Below are 27,454 nucleotides of genomic sequence, written 5' to 3' on the forward strand. Positions count from 1 at the left end.
CTGATTTTTTCATGTAAAGAAATTACCATTCTAACAAAGCTTAGAGGGAAATCATTAATTTTAATGTAGCACTGCACAATATATGGCCAGTGACACACATATGGCAGTTCAGTGAGGTTCCTGAATTTGTTCCCTGGCTGGAAGTACAGTAACTGAAGGTCTGCCAAGTACCGGACAGGTTAGACTTCATGTGGCAGGCTGAATTCAGTTCTGTTGGTCATAAAAAGCTTTGTTATGTTCCCCAAATATGACTCCTGCAAGCATCTTTAAAAAAATAAAACAAAACAAAATGCTGACAAAATTTCTAAAAAATATAAAATTGTGACATGTATTCTACTGTGCAGATTCCGTTTTCAAAGTGAGTGGTAATTCCCACTTTTAGTGAGCAATATATTCAGAAGTGACTACACAGTACTTTCTACAAGTCCCAGTAAAGACTTTAACTATACAATTCCTTAAAGCACTGGTCACTTATTAAAAATTGTACAAGTAGGCCAACCTATTTTATCTTACACGAATAACTTAAAACCCATGAAAGCAAGAAACTTTGAGAGTTAAGGATAGAAGTTCAACCTTAACTCACCCGATTTTGCTTAAGAATTTCAGCAAATTCATGTAGGCTCATCTCTGATGTGAGACCCTTGCAGTACCTAGGCATAATGAAGTGAAAGAATTAGCTAGAGAGAATCATTACCAAGTAAATGTAGAAAGATGAATTGGTTAACCAAAGTGAAATAAGACACATAATTTGAGAAATAACAGTAGAATGAAAATAAATTACATTAACAAAATATTTCCATACAAAGTCAATTCCATAATTCATCATGCATAGTAATTCATATGTAACATCAACTAAAACTGTCAACTAGATTGGTCCATGCTTAAATCTAGAACAACATTTGTCCTCCTTCCTACAGGGTTTTTCACAAATAACTGGGTTCATTGTAAGTATTTTCCTGTAGGTTCAAGCAGGATCTTAGGTAATGTCAACATTCTGGGGAAATGACCAGAATTTGCACTTTGGCCCTGAGCAGATGGGCCAGGATTGCACAGGTCAGGCCCGTGGTATCCTGGCCTGGGTCCCAACTTGGATCATTCTGCCAGTTGGTGGTGGGATAGGTGGCTGTTTACATGTCCTTCTCTCCCTGAGCCATGGACCCCCTACTGCTGTGCATCCCTTACCATACTCCTCTGTCGCTGCAACTGAAAAGCTCCCCCATCACTGCACCAGACGTGGAAACAGGGTGCCTGACTGCATAGTTGCAGCCAGACACATCATTTCCATATCAGCTGTGGCAATGGTGCGTGAGCGTCCTTAGTAGTGACAATGGAGGAATAAGGAAAAAGTCTGGTGCTGTAGGTTATGGTGGGGTTTTCTGCACAAACTCCTTGGCAAATGGCAGGTCATTCTGACTCATGTTAAGGCCTTTACCCTAGGATTGGGCGAGAGCCACTCGATCCATGTCCAGTCTATTGGATTCGGACCCAATCCCAGCCTGGGTCTAATGGCGTGCTATCCAAACAGGATGACATGAGGCCAGGGGAACATGGGCCTTTGAGGACAGCCTCCTGATATTAAAGATTTTTCCATGAAATACCAACAATCACTCTGCATGTATAGTCCGCCCTTCTCTTACGCGGGGGATCCATTCCGGACCCCCCCCCCCGGCATAAGAGAAAATACGCAGATGCTCAAGCCCCATTCAAACAAATGGGGCTCATGCCCGCAGCAGTGTGGCAGCGGCGCATGGGGTGCACGCCATGGGAACACACCCCATTCATGTGAATGGGACATGCTGCCCCTTGTGCCCCTCAAAGCTGCATATAATGCAGGCACACTGTATTAATGCATGTTTGTCGTTGTGTGTATTCAAGTCATTTCTGACTTACAACAACCCTAAGGCAAACCTATCATGAGGTTTTCTTGGCAAGTTTCTTCAGAGAGGGTTTGTCATTGCCATCATCTGAGGGTGAAAATGTATGACTTGCCCAGGGATTCTATGGCTGAGCTGGGATTCGAAACCTAGTCTCCGGAGTCCTAGTTCAACACTCAAACCACTATACCATGCTGACTCCAATGTTTACTTGCATTATTATGGTTATCACTAACAGAAAGTGAAAATAATTGAATACTTCCTTATTGTTTCAATAGAAAGGAATCTGTCTACAACTTAAAATAATTATCAGCTGGAAGGGCAGCAAAGGCATGTGAATGGAATGAAAGTATTTTATTCTTAGTGCTAGCCAACTATTGTTAATTCATAACACAATAGTGTAGTATAGCCAAAATAATGGTCAACTGAGACCTCTCTCAGATTGGGCCTCACTTGTAGGCAACTTAGGTTTCTATGCATGACATGTGAAACCCAATCATTGTATTATTTCCATCATCTTTTTATTTCTACTTGGTCATATAATGTATTTCTCTGCTGGTTGCAGAGCATCTGCACTCTTGGTTTAAATTTCCCTTTGATTTCTTGGATCTTGTGGAAGAGATTGCTTGTTCTTCATTTTTTTTTGTCATCTTCTATTTCTTTGCACTGATTATTATAGTAATTCTTGTTCTTGCACACAAATCACTGAACAGTTGTATTCAGGGTTCTTACTCTGTTTCTGTCCCCCTTTACTTCTGTTTCTTGTTTGTCCTTAACTGTTTGGAGAATTTCATCTGCCATCCATTGAAGCTTCTCTTTCTATTTGGCTCCACAGAATATATTTTTGCATTCCTTCCTGATTATGCCTCTGGCTTCAATATAGAGTTCTTCTTGTTCCTAATCAATTAGGCTTAATAATGCAAATCTTTAAATTTAACAGGGGTTTTCCTCAGATTGTATTTTGTCACAATTGTTAGTTTAGTGTTTTCGAGCTTTACTTTAATTTTTTATATTAGCGATTCATCATCATGCCAAAATCTGCTCCAAGTCTTGCCTTTGCAGTCAGAATGGGGCTTCTCCACTTTCTACTTCCAATTATGTAGTTTATTTGATTTCCATATTGGCCTTCAGGTGTCCATGTATACAGTTGCCTCTTTGGTTGCTTGAAGAATGTGTCTGCAATGAACAAACTGTTGGCCTCATAAAATTCAATCATTTGATTTCCTGCTTCATTTCTTGATCCTACGCCAAATTTTAAACAATCTTTGGCTGCACTGTTTCCTACTTTTGTATTCCAATTGTTTATGATTAACAAGAAGTCCTGTTCTGGTGTGCAACCATTTTCCTCCGGGACTCCAGCACATAATCTTTCAATTTCTTGGATCACAAACTTGGATTATAGTTATATCGATGGGTTTTCCCTGAAGTCTTATTGATCCGATTTGGCCAGATTTTGCATTATATCATTTGATTGTTTTTGCTATATCTCTCTTCACTATTAATGCTACCCCATTTCGTTAATGCTCATCTCTGTTTCTAAGCCAAAGAGCCAGTGTTGTCAGAGACTACTCTGTGATCATGTGGCCACTAGCCAGCATGATTACACAGAACGCTGTTTACCTTCTCACCTGAGTGGTACCTATTTATCCACTTGCATTTGCATGCATTCAAACTGCAAGGTTGGCAGAAGCTGGGACTAGTGATGGCAGCTCACTGCATCATGTTCACCAGACCTCAAACAGCCAATCTGCCAATCTTGCAATCAACAAAGTCAGCGTCTTAACTGGTTGAGCCACTGCTTCCCAGATGCAGCTGTACTGAAGAGTATTTTATTTTCAACAACTGCGTATTATGGGAAATCATCAGAACATATGACACAAAATTTGCATGTATAGAATCCAGTTCTGAACTCACATTAAGAAAAATAAGAGAATGTACATATTGGAGAAAATGAGAACTGGGAAGACATCAAAAAGCCATTTTAATACAAAAAAATACTGAGCTGAGGTGACTCAAAGCTCATGAACAATCATAGGTGGATGGTTTCCAGTGCCACTGAAATAGGCAACTCTAAAACATCTTCTGGCAGAGAGTAAAATTTTGCTAGACAGCTTGAATGAGGGTACAAAACTAACTATGGGCAATGACAAAAGAGCAGGTGAAAGGACACACAAGACTTCGTCTTTCATGACCAAGTAAGATGGGGATTGAAAAAAATGACCCTTTCATAAAGCTGCTGACCCAAATGTCTTCAGATATTCTCCTCTTAATTGAGATGAGGCTGTCTAATTGAACTGCTGGAATCTAAAAACAGATTAGATAAAACTAGAGACTACACTTTTATGAAACATTCTCTCTGCAGAAGAATGCTTTAATCACCTAGGAAATGTAGCTTCCTGTCTGATCTGGTCTTCTTGGTCCTTTCCCGCCATCCTAATTCAATAGCAAAGAGACACAGAGAAGGGAGAACTACCAGCTGGTTCCTACTGCTGCTCCCTTCTAATTTTTTTTTAAAGTAAGTGTATTATATGATGATTAGGAGTAACTCAGCTAGAACCAAGTTATCCTGTCTTAGAGAAGAGCTTACTTCAATCTTTTCTGTAAAGGGATAGGTCCCCCCCCTCCAAAAAAAATATTAAGAGAGATCTTAGTTTCTGAAGAGTTTCTTTATCATTATCTCCCCAAATGATTTAAAGTCTGGGTTTTATTTTTAATTTTTTTTCAGAATTTTATAAAATTCCATTTTGCTTTATAAGAAAAGAGGAACCTGGAGTATATTTAATTCAACCAGAAGTTGAACAAAAAAGCAGCACTTAAAAATTTTCTGTAAAGTACTGCCATCTAGTGTTCCAAGAATGTATACAGTGCTGTCCCAATGGCTTCTTACAACTACTGTATCCAGTCGACCCTTGACATTCACAGGGGTTAGGGGCACAAGACCCTCCGGGAAACTAAAAATTCATGGCTCCCTCCTTCCCTTCTAAGGCTTCAGAGGAGCTCTCTGAAGCCTTGGAACAGTAGGAAGGAGGGCACGTTTGCTTTCCCTAAACCCCTTCCCAAGGCATGAGAGCTTTCGTTCCCCAGGCAGCTCCCTGTCCTGGAAAAGGGTGAGGGATTATTTTCCCCAACCTCTTCCCATGGCAGAAAGCTGCTTGGGGACAGATTGGGATAGTGGGCAATTTATGTTTATTTGAAGGACTTCTATACTTTCTTTCTGAACAAAGCCTCCATAGGTCCAATTATTTCCCCTCCAAAAAATTAAATAAATAAAATAAAAATAAAACTAGAATATAGTTAATGAAAACATTCAAAATAACTGCAGTCACATAACAATTAAAACATAGATGATTTTAGAAAGAGAGTAAGAAAAATAGCCTTTAAAAAATCAGAGGAAAACAGCAGAAGACAAGGAAATCTTTTTATGCTTGTTTAAAATCAAAAAGTCAGAGAGAGCCATATAGACATCCTGAGGCAGTGCACTTCAAAAGCAAAGGCCACTACAGAGAAGACACTAATATGAAGCTAGATTTAGGAGAGTAAAAACTGATTAATTTTTTCATCTCCCACCATATTCTTTTATTTAAAAAATAATTTCATAAATTCTTCCCTTTCCCACATCCTGTTGCCCCACAAGCCTAATTAAATATAAATTGGAATAATTAATTTCTCTCAAAAATATGCTGCTTTTGACTCTTCATCTGAACAGGGGAGCCATAACCTCATAAACAACAGTCAACGGTTATGTACATATTTTGTGAATGTGTGGCCATGCCACCATTGAGGACAATGGGACCTGAGCATCTTCAGATTTTGGTATATGTGGGGTGATCCAAAACAGATCCCTCATGGATACCGAGGGATGACCGTATATCATTTAGACATTAATATGCTCCACATTTTTTTCGAGGACGTACTAAATACAGTGTGCTAAATATAGTGGAATATCAACTATGGAAAGAAATAAGTTACTGAATATGAATGGGAGTGCTGAGCCTGGTGCTGTTCTTTTTTTAAAATAAGCTGCAAACTATGACCTCTCAAACAGAAAGAACTTAGAAAATATGACCATGTTCACCCATCACAGCAAGCCATGGTGTTGTTCATTGAAATCAAGTTTGTTGTGATGTATGAATCAGCTTCTACTAACAAATCACAAACCACATATTGCTTGTACCTGTCTTGCTTCCATAGCTCCCCTCCCTGAAAAGGAGCCGACAAAAGAGGTAGGAGAGAAATAAACCAGAGATGCAGCAGACAAGCAATGATTTATTTAGGCATCTGCATTATTCAACAAACTACAGCTGATACAAGTCATGGCCTATCTCAGCATGCTCTGTATTTCTGATTTACATTAATGGAGACTAGAGGTTTTGAGTGGGAAAACAGGTATGTCAAACATAACACCAAATCTGAACTATGTCAGCCATATTACTCTGCAATAAAAATGCCATGAGAAAAAGAATAATAGCATGTTATAGTCACAAGAGTATTTTTAAGTTTACTTCAAATATCAAATGACAATGTATTATTAATGCAACAGAGAGGAACCTCAAGGTCATCCCCTTGTTGAGAAAGTAGTGAGCTTAACAGTTACCTTTCACAAGTAGTTCTCAAATGCATGGCATCCCTTGGAGAGTTGGTAAAAAAGTTCTAAGGAATGGCAGCATCTTGAGACAAAGTGAATCTTTTCTACTGTTGCTTTGTTGTTGTGTGCTTTCTACCTGTTTCCAACTTATGGACTTTCTGACTTTCTAACCCTAAGGCAAACCGATCATGGATTTTCTTGGCAAAATTTGATCAGAGTAGGTTTGTCTTGCCTCCTTTTCAGGCTGAGAAAATGTGACCTGCCCAAGGTCAACCAGTGTAGTTTCATGACCAAGTGGAGATTTGAATCCTGGTCTTCAGAGTCATCGTTCAATGCTTAAACCACTATACCACACTGGCTCTACTGTCACCAGAACTACAGTAATTCTATTTTTGTCTCTAGCAGACAAAATCAAAGTGATTAACACATAAAGACAATGGTCCAATAATTTGAAAATAAATAAATACAAGTGGAAAAAAACAACACTTGATGGTACAAGACCATATTGGACTGAGAGTGTGATTGCATTCTTAACAATTCCACTTGGAATTTATAAGAAGGACCTATGGCTGCTGAATTCTAATTCATTGTGTGTGGTTTTAGGAAGCCTAGAAATATCCCCATTTAGTTCTTTTCTACAAAGCCAGTGTGGTGTAGTGATTTGAGCACTAGACTGTGACTCTGGAGATCAGGGTTCGATTCCCCACTCGGCCATGGAGATCCACTGAGTGACCTTGAACAAATTACACAATCTCAGCCCCAGAAAACCCCATGACAGGTTCACCTAAAGATTACCATGAGTCGGAAATAACTCGAAGGTATACAATGACAGATTTCTTTTATAACAGTTGTGTTGGATTACAGGATACTAGCTCATGTATTTCATAGTCAGCAGTATACATGAAAATTTCATGAGAACCACTGTATTTTCAACAATGGAACAAACTACTTCAAAACTGCACTTTGTTCTGTCACTGCACTTTATTACTATGATATCTATTCCTAACTGAATATGGTATCAGTCTCACTAACAATACTCTTCCCTCAAGCCTTGAGTATAATTCCAACAGGCCTATCCATTCAATTTTAAAACATGACTTTTTATCTGTACATGAACTCTTATGAGTGTTTTTTAAATGATTTTATAGTATTATATTTTAACTGTGGGTTTATGTGTTTTTCATTGTCTTTTATATTTTAACATGCTGTACCCTGCCTTGAGGGGAGGCAGGAAAGGAATAAAATTTATTATTATTATTATACTGTCACCCCTGTTTTTGCAGGGGATCCATTCTGGATCCCCCCCCCCCCCCCGCCCCGCAAAAATGGAAAGCTGCCAATATTCAAGCCCTAAGAGGTGGCAGGTGTGTGCTTCAGTCAAAATGCTGGCGCTCAAGAAAGATAAAGTGCCTTTAGGACCATGGTGAGAATGAGTGTTGCATGAAACTTCTTTTTAGAGTCCCTTAAAACTACTTCATAGCCTCACTGATTGCTTTGTGAGATGGTGTTTCCTACTCTTCCAGCCTCCCCCATGAGCTCACTCTCCCTTAGCTGTGTCTTTGGCTAGTTATGGTAGCTGGGAAATTCTCATGAGGCTCAGGTACAGGGCATTGCTTCTGTAGCTTGAAGCAATGCCCTTTCGGTCAGACTGACTAACTGGAGTGAGGTGTTAGGACACATGGCAGCAGGTGAAAAATGGCAACAAAAACAGACTTTTCAAATTTGGAATCCTGCTTAGCTTTTTGAGCTTTGTCAGGACTTGGCTAGCAGGTTAAGAATTGCGTAGCTGCTTCTACTTGCTTTCGTTGGATAGACAGAGAGAAGAGGTAGCAGATGAAACAATGTTCTGGGAGGAGGCACCTGAAGCTGTGTGAGGAAGGCACATCTCTGGGGAAAGAAGGCGAGAAGTATCTGCGGTCATTTCTTTGAAAAAGTACTTTGCCTTGGAATGGCTCCGGTAGTTACAATCTCTCCCTTTCCCCATTCACGCCAGCCTCTAGTCCAGAACATGTAGCCTCTGTAAACCCCCTACATACATGCCCGCTGCACCCCTGTCTACCACAATGAAGAAGAATTGAGAGTCCTTCCTCACCAGGGAGAAGCTTGCCCCTTTGCACATGGCTGAGCAGTGACCAAGAGGCCTCTTGCCTGCACTGGCCTTTGCTGCAAGGCAGTGGGGTCATTAGGACTGGTGTCACCTGATGTGATAACTCATGATGTCACCTTCCCCCATTGACCTCCTCCCCTACCAGACCATACAGAATTAGTAATAGTTTTTGCACTACTGTTACACTTTAGTAGTTTGGTGTATCATTGAATGTAATGGCAATAGTTGTGACATAAACAACTCTTAAATGATGTCTTCATCCATCTAACTCCTGAAGCTGGAGGCTGCTGTCTCCCATTCACACAACAGACTCCAGCTTCATGAGGTGAGTGCAGAAGGAAACCAGGTTTCCTTCCTCTTATCTCTGGAGCAGAAGGCTGCTGTGTCTATTGTGCCCTTTGGAGGGAAAGGGTTATTAATGTTATAAATAAACATTATTAGATTACTTGTCAGAATGGGAGACAACAGCCTCTAGCTTCAGGAGTAGGGTGCAGGAGGAATACAGCGATTCTTCCTTCTCTTAACTCCTAAGCAGGAGGCAGAAGGGGGAGACAGCAGCCTCAAGCTTCAGGAAGGGGGTGCAGGAAGAATCCAGGGTTTCTTCTTCTTTTTATTCCTGAAGCAGTAAGCTGTTGTTATAATGGGAGACAACAACCTCCAGTTTTCAGGAGTGGAGTGCAGAATAGTATAAGGATGTTTCAAACATTGAGTGAACCATAACCATGTAAGATAGACACAATTTAACAGTGCTTGTGGTACTGATCGTTGAAAGCCAACCCTTGACCCAACTGCCGCCAATATTGGTTTCTTTTTGGTGCCAAGAGAAAACATGACTTTTTATTGAAACCTTTGAGGATTACATAAAGTGTACATATAAAAGGTTTTAAACTGTTGTAGCTTTTAAATTAACTATTTATACCACTTTTTTTAAAAAAAGTGGGACTAAAGTTATAGTTTTAATCTGGAAGTGTTTTAGATTATTTATACTTTACACTGCCCTGAGATCTCATAATAAAGATCAAGATAAAAATATTTTAATAAACAAATAATAAATACAAAATAATTTACTGAAATTGCTCTTTGGTATATTTCTATCAGATTTCTCATGAAACAAAAGATTACCTAATTGTATTTCTAGGCAAATGCCTCACAAAACACAGCTGTTGGGAATTAGCATTAAATTGCTATTTAAGATTGCAGTATCCTAATTAATCTTGCAGATTTGAAGAGCTGTTTGGGAAAATCCTGTACCTTCCTTAATATTACAAATTTCAAAATATGATACTTACCTGCAATTGTATGTGCATAAAGTCTGCTCCCAAAGGTGAAAACATGTAGTTCATACAGTTTAGCAATTTTTTCTAGGAACTCCTTGCAATGAGGACGCAAACGGGTATGCAGCATAGGTTCCCCTCGACCTAACTGATAATGAAATATTCCCTAAAGGAGAAAGATTCACTGATGTTATGCTTTATATAAAAATGGAATGCATTTTTTTAGCTTAGAATGAATATGTTCAAGCATAACAGATTTTTTCAACCATATACTGCCTGAAGTAGTAAACAGATATAGTTAAATATTAGAAGCATTAAATATTTGAACATCATATACTAATTATTTTTCCCCATAAACCATATATCATACAAAAGAATGGTGTGGTTTCGATAAGAGAAATATAATGAAAAATATCTGGGGGATATCTAACTAACTTCTGTTTCCTTACTATTTCTAAGAAAGAGAGAAAAAGACTCTGGCTCAAAACCAGAGAGCTTAAATCCAATAGCTAAAATAAATCCACTGAATCTGTGGGAATTATGTAAATGCTGACTTGTCATTCAACACCTGATTCAATAACTGCTCTAACTGGGATTAGCAGTTGGATTTAGGCCAGAGTGTTTGTATCCCAATTTTCAGAAGCAGCCTTCTGAGGGCTGTGATAGGATGGATTCCTGAAAAGACCCAATGCTTATTCACCTGACAAGGCCAGTGACCGCAAACAATTTCATAAGGAGTTAAAGTTTCACTCCTGAAAAGAAGCCGTACAAGCAGGATTAACAGGAACACAGAATCATAGAGTTGGAAGAGACCACAAGGGCTATCCAGTCTAACCCTCCTGCCATGCAGGAAATCACAATCAAAGCATCCCCAACAGATGGCCATCCAGCTTCTGTTTAACGACCTCCAGGGATGGAGACTCCACTACTCTCCAAGGGAGTGTGTTTCACTGTCGAACAGCCCTTACTGTCATTCCACCTAATGTTGAGGTGGAATCTCTTTTCCTGTAGCTTGCATCCATTCTTCTGGGTCCTGTTCTCTAGAGGAGCAGAAAACAAGCTTGCTCCCTCCTCAATATGACATCCCTTAAAATATTTAAACAGGGCTATCATATCATCTCTTAACCTTCTCTTCTCCAGGCTAAACATCATCCTCCTTTGGATATGCTCCAGTTCCTCAACATCCTTTTTGAATTGTGGTGCCCAGAACTGGACACCATATTCCAGGTAGGGCCTGACCAGAGCAGAATAGAGTGGCACTATTACTTCCCTTGATCTAGACACTATACTTCTATTGATGCAACCTAAAATCGCATTGGCCTTGTTAGCTGCCGCATCGCACTGTTGACTCATGTTCAATTTGTAGTCTACTTGGACTCCCAGATCCCTTTCACACGTAGTTTCATTCAGCCAGGTGTCACCCATCCTGTATCTGTGCATTTCATTTTTCCGCCCTAAGTGCAGTACCTTACATTTCTCCGTGTTGAAATTCCTTTTGTTAGCTTTGGCCCAGCTTTCTAATCTATTAAGGTCATTTTGAATTTTGATCCTGTCCTCTGGATCAATTTGTAGCATTACAATTTGTAGCAGTACTGATTTTACCTTATTGAAACTTGAGGGCTCACAGTGGATTATACCACAGATACCTTCTGAAGACAAGTAAACACAACAAAATTCCAGTTCCTTTTAGAATAATACAAGATTTGTTTATTTGAAGGTTATTTAGGTGGATCTAAATATAAGTGCAATGTAAAAGCTGTAAACAGTTCCCTGTGAACATTTCTAAAGTCTTCAAGAGGCCAAGAACCCTCCACACACTCATTTAAAAAAAGTGATTTCTAAACATAATAATCCCCCTTGAAAATTTCTGCCATGTTTTTGGGATTCTTTGGGCATTTTCAGCCCAGAAGAGGCTTTTTTCAATTGGGAAGGAAACTGGAAGTGACAAATTCCTGCAGGGAAGGTTTAAGAGTTGCCCTCTCTAATTCTAGTGGAATAAATATCTCACTTGTGAGTGAGAGAACTGGTGAATCTAGGGAGACTGTACAATTTCATAATGAAGATCAATTTATGGGCAATGTATTTGCCTCTTTAAAAAAATGATTGTAACATGATTTATTTTACAAAGATTTTAAAAAGTCTTCTCAAATGTCAACTACACTCGGGTATTTTTTTATAAAATATTTCTCTGAAACAGTGCCAACTGCTTTAAACTTGAGAAAGGAAAATAATAAATAATATTGCCTTACTCTGTTAGACATCTGTTGGCAATGGTGTTCTGTGGTATGGATCAAAGTCTGGTCCAAATCCACCATTAGTACAAGTTTTCGATTTCGACGTAGCCTTTCCTGGTCTTCTCTTCCCAACTGTTCAGCTTGCTACAATTAAAAGAGAAGGCCATGTTAGGTACCCTCAAGGAAAGTCTAAGTTTAACAAGATCAATGACAATAGTTTAAAAGAAACTACACACGGTAATTTGAAAAGAGAAAAAACAATGACAAAAAAGTATGTGCTGCAAAGGAAAAAGCAGCTTCTTCCAATCATGTTCAGGAACTCAGTGTATTGAGAGAAAGGGAATGGCATCTTAAGGCTGTCACCAAATTCGAGCGATCTATAAAAACAAAATAATTAAACCTGCAAAACTAAACAGTGGTATTTCCAATAAGTGCTTTATTGCTATCACCAGGGAGATGCAGCATGAAGAAAGACAATGTAATATTTTTCTATATGGCTTTTTTTTCTGTACAGCAGAATATTCCAGGCTATTTCCCTGAAGCTTTATCTACTCCAGGAGGGGTGATTTTTACATTAGATTTTGGGCCAATTCTCTGCCTCTGGGGATCCTATAGGGGCTGCACAGACTTCCAAACATGTCAAAAAACAAACAGAGGTTGTTGAAAGTATAATTTTGGTTCTGAGAAACAGGCATTTTTATATTTGAACAAAGCTGTTCTTTGCCCACCCAGATGCACAGTACACAGAAGGAACTGGTCATCCTAGATGTATTTTATTTATACATGAAAAATATTTCCACCTTTCCTAATCTTAACTTAAACAGCTATAATATACAAAAACACACGTATCTTTCCCATTCTGGTTTTAAAAAAAACGTAAGCAAGCTTAAGATGTGTGTAATGACTGGGCCTCCAGTCATTGGAAGACTTCTGCCAGGTAATAAGAGTAAGCTGGGAGGGAGGCACATGCAAATGAGTAATGATATCACAGCTGACGGAAGGCTCAGGTGACAGTTGAAGAGTGGCAGTTAGAGAGAGAGGCAGAGAGAGTATCTTCAGCAGTTAGTGGGTTCTACAGTGAGAATTCGAGGTGGGAATGTCTCCCTCAAGTTAATCTTACAGGTTAGGAAAACTGTAGTGTTGTGCATATAGCAAGAAGGTATAATTCAGATAGATAGTTTATGCTAAGCTAAGACCTGTAACTATATTTCAAATCCATCAAGGCCGGCATATTACATCCATATATCAGTTAGATTAGAACGTTTCAGATTAGAATGTGTCAGATTAGAACGTTTAGGCCTTATTTATTATTTTTCTGGTTGCCTGCATGAAATGTTCTGTTTTGTTTAATTGTAATAAATACTTCCTTAAAAGTATCTGCTACTTTGACACTCCTTTACACGTGTCCTAGCTCGGTTGATGCTTGAGTTGATTAGCAAAGAAGGAGAACTAGAAGTCTTAAACAAGTTCCAGTGTATGTTAAGGGAAATACAACATGAATTCACTGGGTGGTGGCAGCGTGATTTGAGGATCTCCAGGAGCCATCTTCAACTCCACAAGGAGTAGAAACATAGACCAGAAGACACGGAGAAGCTAAGGATTCGCTGGGTCTAAGAGCCAAGACAGGCCTGCTGTTTGGCTGCTTAGACCACAGAGGGATCATCACAATGTGTATCTCCATTTTAGTAAACTTTGCTATAAATTAAGTACACATACAGTCAATTTATTGTATTTAATACATTTTGCCTGATGCAAGGCATGACCCATGGTGGCTTACAACAAATTAAAGGCACCAAGTTAAAACAATGTAATTTTAAGTTTTAAAAAATAGTTTAAAATTATGATTAAGATGTAAAGAAAGTACTCCAAACCACATTAAAATACCCACCTGCCACATTAGGGGAGAGCTAAAAGCCTGCCTAAATAAAGAACACAGAAAGAAAGTAGAAAGGGGCCACCTGAAACTTGCATGGGAAGGAGTTCCATGCCTAGAAGCAGCCATTGAGAAGGCTCTCTCCAGTTTCCTCACCAGATGAGACCAACAGAAAGCTCTCCCCGGAGGATCTTAAAGTTTGGGCAGGTTCATATAAGAAAATACAATCTTTCTAATACTCTGGACTCAAGCCATGTAAAGTTTTAAAGACCATAAACATTCTGCTTAGAAATGGGCTGGTAGCCAGTAAAGCTGTTTCAACAGGGGGGCTATATGTTCCCTGTAGCCAGCTCCAGTCAGGAGCTTGGGAACAGCGTTTTGGACATCTTGAGGTTTCCAAACAGTTTCCAAAGGTTGCCCCATCTAGAATGCATTCCAGTAATCAAAACAGAGTGTAATCGAGGCAAGTGTCACTGTAGCCAGATCTGACATCTCTAGGCCACAAGTCTAGTATGCATATGGTGGTTCTTATCTCCCCAAAGATGCTGTCCACATTCTCAGGCTACACAAATGGAAACACATCAAATAACACAGGGCCAATACGAGCCAATGTTATATCCACTGAACCTACAGCTACAACATTCCATGTCAACTACAGCATTCAAATCAGAATGGATCAGAGTGATTTCGTCTTCAAATTGTCTTGCAAATTCTTCACAGAATTCTGTCAACCCAATCCTATGAATGATTAATCTAAAGTTCAACTGGTGTTTTCAGGGTAGCTTACTATAACAGAACCGTACACAGTTTAAGTTTGTTGATGTCTTTCTAGGCCTTTCTAAGAATGTATGTATGTATTTTTGTAAAAAACAACAACCCCAACAAACATGCAAACAGGGGTACTGTACTAGACACACACTGCCATATTGCCATACAATAGTCTATCGACTGACATCATTTTTTAAGAGATCAGGCAGAAGTTTTATCTTTAAAAGATGAAATGTGGTTACAGCTCAACAATGTACATGATTTTAAATCCTATCTATGTAGACTTGCTTTCAACTTGAAATCTAGCTAAAATAAATGTGCTGCATTACATACGTGCTGCACATAAAATTCCTCCGATTTGATTTGCTGAATTTTGGACATCTGTTGAATGAGAAAAAAAGAGTGGGAGTATACTTGCCTCAGAGCTAACCATCAGTTCTGGGACACTATGAACCATTGATACAGTTGCTGTGGATACTGGCATGTTCTGTTTTCCATTTTTACTTCGTAATCTAATAATTCAAGGAAGGAAAATAAAAACATTAGACAAATTTAATAATAACATTTCAAAAAACTCAAGAAGACTTACTTATTGTGATATTAAGTTTCATAACCACTTTATTTAACATATAGACCAAGCAGTCTTAACCAGTACACATACATTTATATCATGCTTTATTTGACAAACAGAGTAATAAACATTCGTAACTGAAGAATTGGATGAATAGCACAAGAAGTATCCATGTTTAAAGCTGTCAATTGCATATGGATGTCCCAAACACTACACTGTAAATAGGAAGCAGTGGACAACAAAAGATTAGGGTCACTTGTGGAGAAAGTTTAGCCAGCACTATTTACAGCCCAGAAAGTTTTATTTTGCTGTGTAAACCTGATTATTTTTTAAAACAAATTTAAGTAAGCAAAATAGATTCACCAACGAAGGAAAAAAGCAGGAATACAACATTGCCCAGATCAGTTCAGTGGGTTAGAATTATATTACACTATATTACATAAGATCTGTATTGGCCACTATATCAAGCTGATAACATCTATAGCATTGTCTCTGGCCTAAAAGTTGATATAGTAGGTCACATATCAGTCATGGAGGAAGTGTCACCCAAATGCACTTTTTGAAGCCCTCCAATTCCCCCTCACCAAGTTTTACCAACTCACCTGAACCAAAAAAGCTGCTGCAACAACATAATCTGGACCTTTTGCTGCTAAAATTGTTAACAGCCCCCTATAGGAGGTATATGTCGTCTTAATTATTAGAAAGGAGCTCCAGATCCTGTCTGACCTTGGAAGCTATACAGTTTCACCCCTGGTTAAGTACTTGGATGGGAGACTGCCAACAAATACTAGGTGCTTTAAGCACTATTTCAGAGGAAAGAACTAGCAAAACATACCTCTTGGTATTTCCTGCCTAAGAAAACCTTCATTCAGGGAGTTGCCATATGTTGACAGACAACCTGATGACACATAAACAAAGACAAAGGAGGAACAGGTGCTGGTTATGGCACAATATGTATGGTGGTGCTGAAGAGACCCCTTGCCAAAGACATGCTGAAACGCTGCTGCTGATGCACTCCATCCACAACAAGACAGAGAATTTGGCAGAGGCAGAGAGGGCAAATACTTCTTCCTGCTGAGAGGATTTTTTTAATGGTTGAAAAGAAATGTCAATTGATTTTAAATGGAAAGAGAAAAGGCAATTTTCCCTCATTGTCTCTGCCTTCTTTATGTCCCAAATATACAAAAATTATCCACATATTTGTGGGGAGGAGTTATTTAGCATACCTATTCCAGGAGGACCCTTTGTCTCTCCACCTGCTCCTCCTTACCTTGGATAAGTCACACTTTTTCAGACTCAGAGATAAGGCAAAGATAAACCTCCTCTGAACAAATCATGTCATGAAAACTCCATGATAGGTTTGTCTGAGGATACCATGTCAGAAGTGACTTGAAGGCACATCACAGCAAGGAAAAATAAAATAAACTACATCAAAGGATACTGGGATGTGGCCAGTTCTTAGCAACTGCCTAACCATGTTGCAGATCAATAAAAGGAACAACTCTCTAGCCTTCAGGTTTACAACTAAACATCATAATATAAAAGGAAAAACAGTTGAGAAGAGAGAAGGAAAAATGCAAATTCAGTTAGCACTTCTTTATTTTAAACAAAGTTCTTATAACAAGCTGGAAACATTTCAACAAAAGGAGGAGACAACATATTCTCAATAGAGCCAATTGACTGGTTCCACATTTCTTTTCTCATCTGCACCAACTGACAGAATGTCTGCTGCCAGATGACAACTAAGGAAGAGCCAGAGACAGCTGTATATATAGTATATAATCTAGTTGTAATATCAATAATGCATTACCTGAACAGACTGACATTTATAGAGTTTGCTTCATTTGCCTATGAACTGCAATATGAAATACATGGCCAGCAGATTTTTTTTTTGAACAATTACAGAATGAGCATCCTGCCTGCCCTTATTAAAATGACAGAAACAAATACAGTATTGAGAAAAACATTTTAATGGGTGCAATAGTCATTCTTCCTTTCAGTCTCCCCGGACACTCATAGGGGTTCTACTAGTTCAATTCTTGAAACTATTTCAAAAAGTTCAAGAAACTCTATCATACTTCTAAAGGCACAAACAAGCTTTAGGCTCCTTTTAAAAGAAGTATTTTGGTAATGATTCTCTCTTTGAAAAGAAAAGCTGTCACTCATCTGGGTCTACATTGTTACACTTATGTTTAGCTACTTAGTAATTAGCACATGGGTTACATTCTTGTTATTTCTAGGTTTCACACATCATTCATTCATCTTATCAATATGTCTATGTGTAAATATTTATCAAGTTCTTGGTCCTCCGCATGTGTTCCGTGAATTCTCAACTGCCTATCTTCAAACTGTTGCACGTTAATTTTTTTGTAGTGTTGTGCTGCTGAAACAGATATGACCAATACAGAGGCAAGTCACTTTCTTATTTCTGATTCTAATGAAGTTTTAAACAAACATGTTCAGTCAATGCCCAATCCAATGAAGCAGTACTCACTGTGTCAAATCCTGGCCACATTCTGCACATAAGCCTTTCATAACAACAGGATGGCTGCATGCTTCTAGTCTCAGCAGAACACCTCTGGAAAGCAAAGCAAAATCTGATTTAGGTAAAACTAATTTCATAAAATGTTATATAAAATCCACAACATAGAAGATGTATTTATCCTTCTCTCTGACTGTCGTATTCAACAATTCAGCTTTAAAATGAAAGGCTACACACAGCTTGCAAGTTTACGCAATACATTCTATGTAGCTCACAGGACACTTGGTACAAACAGGGGCATCACTAATGGGGGTGCAGACTACACAAGATGACACCCAAGGGAGTTTGCTACCCCAACATTGGCCTTTGGGCAGAAAGGGGCTCTGGTGTTTGCCCACGCCCTTTAAAGCACTGGAACTGAGAGGGAGAGACAGTATGAGTGAGGCAAAGCTCACTGGATGGAGGAAAAAAAGACCAAGTTTTTTTTTTACTTTTTTAAAGTTTTCTCTAAAAAAATCACATCTTACCAAATTTTCACTTTAACCACATGATTTAGGTGGTGCATATGATATTGTAATTTAAAGGTTTAATTTTGCTAGTTGTTTATGTCACAACTATCACCATTATATTCAGTGATATACAGGAATTACAATTGAGTAACATGAGTACAAAAACATTACTAAGGATTTTGTATGGTGTGGTTATGGGAGCAGCTCAATGGGGGGAGCACAACAATAAGTTACCACACTGGAGGATACCAACCCTAGTAATGCCACTAGATACAAATTTTATACATTATTTGTTTCAGAATGAGGGAGTGAATGGTTCTTCACTCTGTGCCTTCCTCAACGTGGCTGTGAATGACAATACAACAAGCCTGACATATTCAGCAATAAAATCCTCTTGAAAAATCTCTTTTATATACAAAAGTAAAACTGATGAAATAAGTACAGTATGTATGACAATATAATAATGGGCATCAAATAAGAAGAACTGTTGTAAACTTAACAGTATTAATTCCATTTGTGCATCCAATTTCCACTTTAAATGTTTTTGCAGTTTAAATGAGCAGTTGCTCTTCTGATTTACGTGTAAGATTTGAAGCACATATGAGTATCACCAGTCATAGGTTCTTCAACACCAGAAGCTTCTAATCAACAAATTCAAAACTATACAATTGTTTAAAAATAAAGTAACACATCAGATTACTAGCCATCCTCTTAAAATATGACAAGTGACAACAACATTGATATTGGTATATTTTAAAGCATCATATGAGTTTATTTTACTGGCTTTATAATACTGTATTTTAACTGCTGGTTTTATGCTTGCTTGTTTTTGTGTGTTTTTTTATTTTAACATGCTGTGCCCTACCTTGAGGAGAGGTGGGAAATAAATAAATAAAACAAATAATCAAATCCAAGATTTTTCAGCACAGCAGTGAGGACTGAGTTTTTATACAGTTTGGTCAGCACTAAAACACAACTCTTTGTGGAATTGTTACATTATTACATTACATAGTATTTAAATGGAGACTATTTAAGGGGAAAAAATCCTGGGAAAACGACAATTCATTTGCAGTTTTTAGTAAAAACCTAATTATAGTTTAGGACTTTTATGGAAAGATGTTTCTAGAATATTTTGCACCATTGGCCAATTAGTTCAAGTACAGTTTGGCTCATGATCTCTTTGTATGCAATCAGAATGCATCTTAGCGCAGACAACTCCATGACAACCACAAATGATTTAATTCAGGTAGAAAAAAATGAGAAAATACAATTGGAAAATACTTGCATCAGGATCGACTGTCAACATGAAGCTATCCATGAAGCAATATAGACTTACTCATTACATAGAGAGAAACGAAAAATTATAAATATTCAAAAGCTTTATAAAAACCTAGTAATCAAATAATGGTACGACTTCATTAACCTTACTATAACGTAAGTGATGAAGAATTATCTATTGTTCAATTTCCCCCGTGTGTTTTAACAAACACATTTACAGATTTTAGAATTTCAAATTCTTAAATCCACAAAGCCCTTTACCTTCAACTGCTTAGTGTAATGTTGCCCAGTTCTTTCAACTAACACAACTGCTCAGTGCAGGTGTGAAGGTCTACTGTGAGCAGAGTCCTCAGTAACATCAAAAGATTAGTAAATAAGTGGTCACAGTAAGATCGGAGAAACATTACAGCACAGGCCAATATAATACACCCTATTACAGTGATGGGGAACCTAAGTCTGTTTGGCCAAATCTCGTCCGCCAGGGGCCCAATTTGGCTCTTTGGGGTTGCTAGGAAAGTCAGGCCCCTTCCTTGTGACACTGTCATCCAGGTTTTCCAGCTTTTTGTATGGGGCTTATCCCTAGACTGAAAGATTGAAAGGCATAGTTAAATAGCCATAAGAACTTTACGTTAAAATACACTGGTATTTTTGGTTACACCCATTTGCCTGCCCAACACTGGAATGCATTCTTGTCTATTTTCTGCAACTAAATTTGGCTGTCATTGAAAGACTTGCATTCTTGTCCAATTATACACCTTTATTTTGTTATGTAGCCAACCCTCTTATTGTTGTACTCAACACCTGCAGATGGCCTATCTGTATCTGGGTGTATATGCCTTGAGGTCACCTATTGATTTATGGTGACCCCCTGAATTTCATAGGGTTTCTAAAGCAAAGAATACTCAAGAGATGGTTTACCAATTCATTACTCTGAAATATAGCCTGCAGCATCTGGTATTTAGGGGCAGTCTTCCATCAAGTACTAACTAGAGCTGCCCCTGCTTAGCTTCCAAGATCAGACAGGTCCTGGTGCCTTTAGAGTATTTACCTGCCTGCATTAGGCTTATCTTTGGAAACTGAATACAATGCAGACAAAAAGCATCCACCACTGCAATTGTTCTAGGGAAACATATGGCCTAACATCTGTCTAAGCTATCTTGTAATTTGTTACTATTCACTTATTCCATGGGGAAAGTTAACTGTTCAAGAGATAAATTTGAGAGAAGCACGATTCCTCAGATAGCCATGATCAGAGCTCAGTGCTTGGCAGTTTTGCTTTGTTTTTCTCATGCTATCCAATTCCTCTCGTCCCCATGGCATGCTCATATAAGGCATGACAAAAGGACCCTGTAAGCAAAGCAACAAGCTGCTAGAGTCACAGGCAAATGTGGGGCCCCTTCACATCACACAATTATAGTGCTTTTCTTCCTCTTTAACTGCCATGGGTCTGTCCTATGGAGTCCTGGGGTCTGTAGTTTGATAAGACACTATGACCCTATGGATCAGAATTTTAAAGGCCCCTCAAGAAACTGCAACACCCAAGATCCCATTCGACAAAACCATGACAGTGGAAGACGAATCAAGTGCTTTCACTGTTCTCAAATGGTGGGGCTGGAGTCCTGGGGGGGGGGGGGGGGAGGCATCAAACCTGGAGGCCCTCCTCCTCGTCCTTCCAAACTTTTTTTATGTTGAGTTAAAGATTAAATTTACTCAAATAAAAGTGTTCTAGTAATTTGAATTTTATTTCCTTATAAAAGGTTTGAATATGAATGTGCAAATGAAAACACGCACACTAAACAAACAAAATATTTTAATTCAAATACTAAGTCGAATGGGCAGGGGCACATGATGTCCTCGTGTAGATTTGAATGGGGTGGGCCTCAAGGGTAAAACATCTGAGAACCACTGCCTTAGCTGATTAAATGTAGGAGTTTAGAATTATCTGATGCCATCTTCAGTTCTTCTACTCTGTCCTGAAATTGACACCACCAACTATGTCACAACTATTAGCATTACTTTCAGTGGTATATGGGAATACCGATTTATGAGTAACATTAGGGCAAAAAGCATGACTAAAGATACTGTATGGTGTGAAATGGGTGGAGGTCAATGGGGGGGGGGAGGAGTGACACCAACCCTAGGGATGCCACTGCTGAGGAGAAATTGGAGAAGGAGGAGTGGAAGTTGTCAAAGGCGGGGAAGGGAAAAGAGGGGAGGGAGGCAGCGGCACAGCGCTTGTGGTTTTGTGGTTCCCGCTGAGGCCAACAGGAAACCTGGCTGAAGTGCCAGTGGAGAAACTGAGATTACCGCACTACACTCTTAAAGTAAATGTTGTCCCTTGACATGAAAGTCTAGTCGTATCCGACTTTAGGGGGCGGTGCTCATCTCCGTTTCTAAGCCAAAGAGCCAGCGTTGTTCGAGAACTAAACTGGTGGTCATGTGGTGCAGTGGTTAAATGCCTGTTCTGCAGCCACTCACTCACAAACCATAAGGTTGTGAGTTCAATACCAGGCATGGGCTCAGGCTTGACTCAGGCTTGCATCCTTCTGAGGTCCCTAAAATGAATACCCATATTGGAAGCTTACACATTGTAAACCGCTTAGGGAGGGCTTAAGTTGCCTGATAAGCGGTATAGAAATGTACTTGCTATTGCTATGTGTTCAGTACAACTGCACCAAACGCTGTCACCCTCCCACTGAGGAGTGGTACCTGTCTATCTACTTGTACTTGCATGCTTTCCAACTGCTAGGTTGGCAGAAGCTGGGAATAGTGATAGGAGCTCACCCCATCATGCAGCACACGGGCCTCAAACTGCCAACTTTCCCATCTTCCAATCATCAGAATTGGCATCTTAACCACTAAGCTGCTCTTACAGTGCAAAGTTGAAGGCTTTCACGGCTGGAATCCATAGTTTTTTGTGGGTTTTTCGGGGTACATGGCAATGTTCTGGAAGAGTTTATACCCAACGTTTTGCCAGCATCTTTAGAGATGCAAGTGGCTTCCTCTGAAGATGCCAGCCACAGATGCTGGCGAAACGTCAGGAATACACTCATCCCTCCATATTTTCTTTGATATTTGTGGATTTGATTATTCATGGATTTGATCAATATGTTCTTTCAAGGAATATCTAGGTCCTCCAGCAGAACTCTATGGTCAACTTTAACTAAAAGTTGCACTGGAGGATCTAGAGATTCCTAGAGAGACTACTCCACTAGGCACTTGTAGCTCCTCCTTGCAGTGTCTGTCAGATGTAGACTGCAGAGTTGCATTGGAGGAGCTAGAGATTCCTAGAGAGGTGTCCTCTCAGGTAAAAAAACCTGGTGTTTTTGTTATTTGTGTTTTTTCCTATATTCATGGAGGTCTTATGCCCCTAACCCTAACGAATGTGTAGGGATGAGTGTAAACTCTTCTAGAACATGGCCACGTAGCCCCCAAAACCCCCACAAAAAACCCTCACTCTTACAGTGTGAAGTCGAAGACTTTTACGGCCGGTGTCCATCCGTCTATTGTAGGTTTTTTGGGTTATGTGGCCATGTTCTGGAAGAGTTTATCCCTGATGCTTTGCCGCATCTGTGGCTGGCATCTTCAGAGATGCGAGTGGCTTTGTGAGATGTCAGGAATAAACTCTCCCAGAATGCAGCCATGTAGCCTGAAAAACTCACACACACACAAAACCCCCACCACTCTTACAATGCTGCTACTCCACTTTAGCTGCCCTGGCTGCCTCCTGCTGCATTCTGGGATTTGCAGTTGAAGGATGGGGCATTGAGAATTATTTCTCATAGACATGTACTTGCTGTTGCTATGTGGCCTGCATGACTACACTGAACATTGTTACCTTCCCACTGTGAAGTGGTACCTATCTATCTACTTGCTCTTTTACATGCTTTCGAACTGCTAGTTGGAAGAAGAAGTGACGGGAGCTCACCCCGTTGTGCAGCACTCAGGCCTCTAACCGCCAACCTCCTGGTCATCAGAACTGGCATCTTAACCACTAAGCCACTCTTAAAGTGCTACTAGTCCATGGCACATACGAAAGCACAGGACAGTATTTGCCCATAGAGAAACCATGCCTGCCCTTTCAGAAAACATGGAGATTACTTGCCCCTAGGGAAAGGTGGGGATTACTGGATTCTCTGGGCAAGTAATCCCCATGATTCTCTATGGGCGGGTATTCTCCAATGGTTCTCTATGGGCAAGTACTGTCCTGTGCCTTACTTCGTCCCCTAGTCCACTTTAACTGCCATGCCTCAATGCTACAGGATCCTGGCTAGATTACCGCACTACACTCTTGCAGCGCTGCTGCTCCACTTTAACTGCCCTGGCTGCCTCCCGTTGCATTGTGGGATTTGTAGTTTAAGGCCAGGCATTGGGAATATCCAGCCAGAGAGCTCTTAGGCCTGAGTGGACTACAAACCCCACAATGCAACAGGAGGCAGCCATGGCGGTTAAAGCGGAGTAGCAGCACCGTAGGAATGGGAGCCCAGCTCCTTCCCCGCCTCCTCCTCCTGGCTCTTTACCCGGGAGGGATGACTCGTCCCAGCTGCGCACAGAGCTCTCGCACAACGCCGGGCCGCTCCGCTTTGACCTTCCGCGTTGGGCCGCCCTCGGCCGCCGTAGTTCCGGGCCTGGCGGGGAGGTGGATAGGGGCGCAAACCGCCAACACGGAGCCGATCTTCACCGCCGACCCGGGCGACACTTTCCACTCCAGGAGCCTCAGCGGCTGAGGGCCGGAGACGCGGATGTCTGTCACCTCGGACGCCGCCGAGGTGGCTGCTCCCGGCGGCAGCGACGGCGGAGGCGGCTCCTCCTCCATGGCGGCCCGTCGCTATGGCAACAACGGCCGCGATAATAAAGATCGTATCCCTCCGACAAACGGAACCAGCTCTTCCCCCTCCCCTCCCCCACTTCGAAAAATAACAACAACAACAACAACCCGCCGCAGTCACGAGCCTTAACGCCGACGGAGCGCGAGGTCAAGGCGCCAGTGCGCAGGCGCAAGGGCGGACGCTTCCAGTCTCACGCAGGCGGCCCTTAAAGAGACAGGCTCCCTTTAAGAGATGGCTTCTTCCTTCGAACGTTCTTCAGACCGATGGGGCGGTTAGGTTCTTTAGCCCCGCCCACGACGTGGTGACGCATGCGCGCTCGAGCACCTCCCCTCCCCCTCCGCATGGACTGCATAACAACCAAGCCCCGCCCCCTTGCTCTGTGCGCCTGCGCAGACGCGTTCAAACCGGGTTATTTCTCCAGTGTGGATGGAGTCAAAATACACTGCGGAAATAATCCACTTTGAGACCGCTTTAACTGCCCTGGCTCAATGCTGTGGAATTCTGGGAACTGTAGTTCTGTCAGACATTGAGCCTTCTCTGTCAGAAAGAGCTCTTGGTGCCATAACAAACTACAGTTCCCAGAATCCCCTGGCACTGAGCCAAGGCAGTGAAAGCGGTCTCAAACTGGATTATCCCTGCAGTGTGTCCTCTGCCTCTTGGACTTAGACCTCAGTCTACTTCCTCAGATGCTTTTGGTGGCGTGGAAGAAGCCAGGTATAGACACATATATGCCAGTAGTACGTGAGGATGTCAATTCAGATTACAAATCCTTTGTGTACGGAAATGAAGTTGCAGGTCCAGTTGTCATGATGGTTGTTTGTGCCCAAAGGCATAAGAACTGGTCTTTGGAGATGATCTGGCGGAACCAGTTTTGCAATGGGACCAGCCTGTGGCGAGGGGAACAGGTGAATGTAAGGCCCATACACACGCAAAGGAGCATCCCTTATGCTTGGGATGGGGGGTTTGGGGGGTTTGGGATATTTGTATACGCAGCATGAGGCATCTTGGAGACGGGATGTTCAATGTACACCACGCACAAAAATATTACAAATATTGTATAAAATCACCTCCAGGCTATGTGTATAAGATGTTTATGAAACATTTGAATTTTATGTTTAGACTCAAAATAATCCGCTTGTGGTTCTCACTGACAAAAGAATAGTTCTAGTTAAACTGGTTCCTGAGGCAGATGGTTCACATTGACAAAAGAATTGGTTTGAGTCATTTAAAACCAAAATAAGAAACCGATTCCGATTTGGTTATGGTTCCCACTTACGTTAATTCGATTTAGAGGAAAAGGAGAGTGAAAAATCCAGCATATTTTTGAGATGTGTTAAATAGACAAAAAGGGGGCCCCCTTTCTGAATCACTTTCTGAATTCAAATTAAGTGGGAACCATGCCCGATTAACCCCAATCACAATCTGGTTTAAACAGTAGTGGGAACGAGACTAGAGATATTTTTTCACCAAGAAAACCCTATGGCAGGGCCACAATAGTTGGAATTTACTTGAAGGCCCATAACAACAGAAAATGTCCTCCGTGCCTCCCATAGCCCTCTCTAGAAATCCGATGCAATTTGCCTATTGAAGCCTGCAAGATTCAGAGAAACGGCATGACGACATAACTGAAGAATTTATGGGATGAACGTAGATAACCCAAAGTCACATGTAACTACAAACAACTGGACTGCAGCATCTGTCTTTCCATGGCACTGTAAACCAGAAACCCAGATTCATGATGCAGGATTTCACAGAACGCCCTTCCCACCACAGTTTTGGTGTAGAGATCTCATGAAATAAGTGACCACTGTCTTCTTCATTAAGAGGCCATGAGCAATTAAATGCATATGCAGATACCTTACAAGGAATGGATTTATATTCAGAAAACATATGCATTCTTTCATAATGCAACCAGCTGTGGCTTATGTATTATCTGTTCCCACAAGATGGCACTACTGGCTCTCTTTCAAGTTTGCATACGTTGTGCCAAAAATTGTGGCCCTTTTTGTGGCGGGGAGGAGAAGTAGTTAGTGTGTGTCAGAAGATATTCTCCACAGCCTTTGCCAACCCTCTGGAACCAGGCATCAAATTATGACAATGTAGTCAAATCCCTTGGGATGTGATGTGTGTGTGTGTAAATCTAAACAAATAAATGGGCAGATTATAAAAGAATGGGACAGAACCCTTGAGGCATTCTCTATAGTACAGCTGTTGGGTTTTTCTTCATAACGATCCATCAGACATAAAAGAAGTCTACATAATCAGATGTCTCCAAACATTAAAGAAGCATTATTTGCACAAATGTTTGGCCACATGGAGTTTAGGATGGGCCCCATATTGTACTTTTAAGATCAGCAGGTTTGAATAACTGAGACTGACATAGTGCTGCGTTCTATTGGGATGAGGCAAGTTTGTTGAAAGGTGTGTAAGATTAAAAGCAATTATCAAAGGGAAAAGAAGATATTGGATTTGTGCTCAAGATGCCTCAAGGAGTTGGGAGGCGAGGAGGGAAAACAAAGCAATGGAGAATTTAAGAAGAAAGAAAGAAAAGGAATTAAAGTCTGTGGTCTGGTGCTAGGAACAAGCCTTTAATCATAGAGAAGTCACAGATCTCAGAAAGACATGAAGGAAGCCAGGCCAACTCTGATCAAGGCAGTTGCGGTAGGAAAGAGGACTATATAGAAGCACATCTGGTCTTAACCAAAGAGGAAACAAGGCTGATGACAGGAAGTTCATTAGCCACTGAGGAAAAGATAAACAAGAGTTTCATTTTTCAAGAGGAAAGGTATACATTCACATGCTATTAAATGAGATAAATGGGGAGGAATGCCAGTAGTAGAATGGGCAAACATGAGCTCACCAGCAGGGAGAGAGTGCAGTGGCAAGGATCGGCAAAGATGTGGCAGATGTATTAAGGGGTTGTAGGCATGGTCACTTACAAAAAAAAGAAAGAGTGTACCCCCAAAAGAGGATAACAGAGAACACAACTTTGCACAAACATCTTCACATGCTAGTTTATATGTATTGTTACCCAAAGAATGGGTGGGAGGAACTGAGGGGAGGTCCTTTC

At 40.5% G+C, this 27,454-nt stretch overlaps 1 protein-coding gene across 2 annotated transcripts in view; it reads right to left on the minus strand.

Annotated features, from left to right (window-relative positions):
* Positions 1-24,631, minus strand: part of LOC149317123 (RNA polymerase II subunit A C-terminal domain phosphatase-like) — a 79,208-nt gene extending 54,577 nt beyond the window's left edge. Inside the window, exons 1-5 of one of the 2 annotated variants that reach the window (XR_016280577.1) lie at positions 24,076-24,631; positions 17,781-17,864; positions 15,134-15,227; positions 12,090-12,218; positions 9,856-10,006 (exon numbers count right to left, since the gene is read on the minus strand). Coding sequence is in view for 1 of the 2 variants with exons in the window: in XM_089516898.1 (XP_089373024.1) it covers positions 9,856-10,006; positions 12,090-12,218; positions 15,134-15,227; positions 17,781-17,864; positions 24,076-24,371 (754 nt within the window). In the remaining variant the exon portion in view is untranslated. The remainder of the gene's footprint in view (positions 1-9,855; positions 10,007-12,089; positions 12,219-15,133; positions 15,228-17,780; positions 17,865-24,075) is intronic. The other variant, XM_089516898.1, reaches the window with a different exon arrangement.
* Between the last annotated feature and the right edge of the window lie 2,823 nt (positions 24,632-27,454).

This window comes from Sceloporus occidentalis, unplaced genomic scaffold (assembly GCF_023333645.1).
Source record: "Sceloporus occidentalis isolate IW3139 unplaced genomic scaffold, rSceOcc1.0.p SCAF_3, whole genome shotgun sequence".
Taxonomy (NCBI): domain Eukaryota; kingdom Metazoa; phylum Chordata; class Lepidosauria; order Squamata; family Phrynosomatidae; genus Sceloporus; species Sceloporus occidentalis.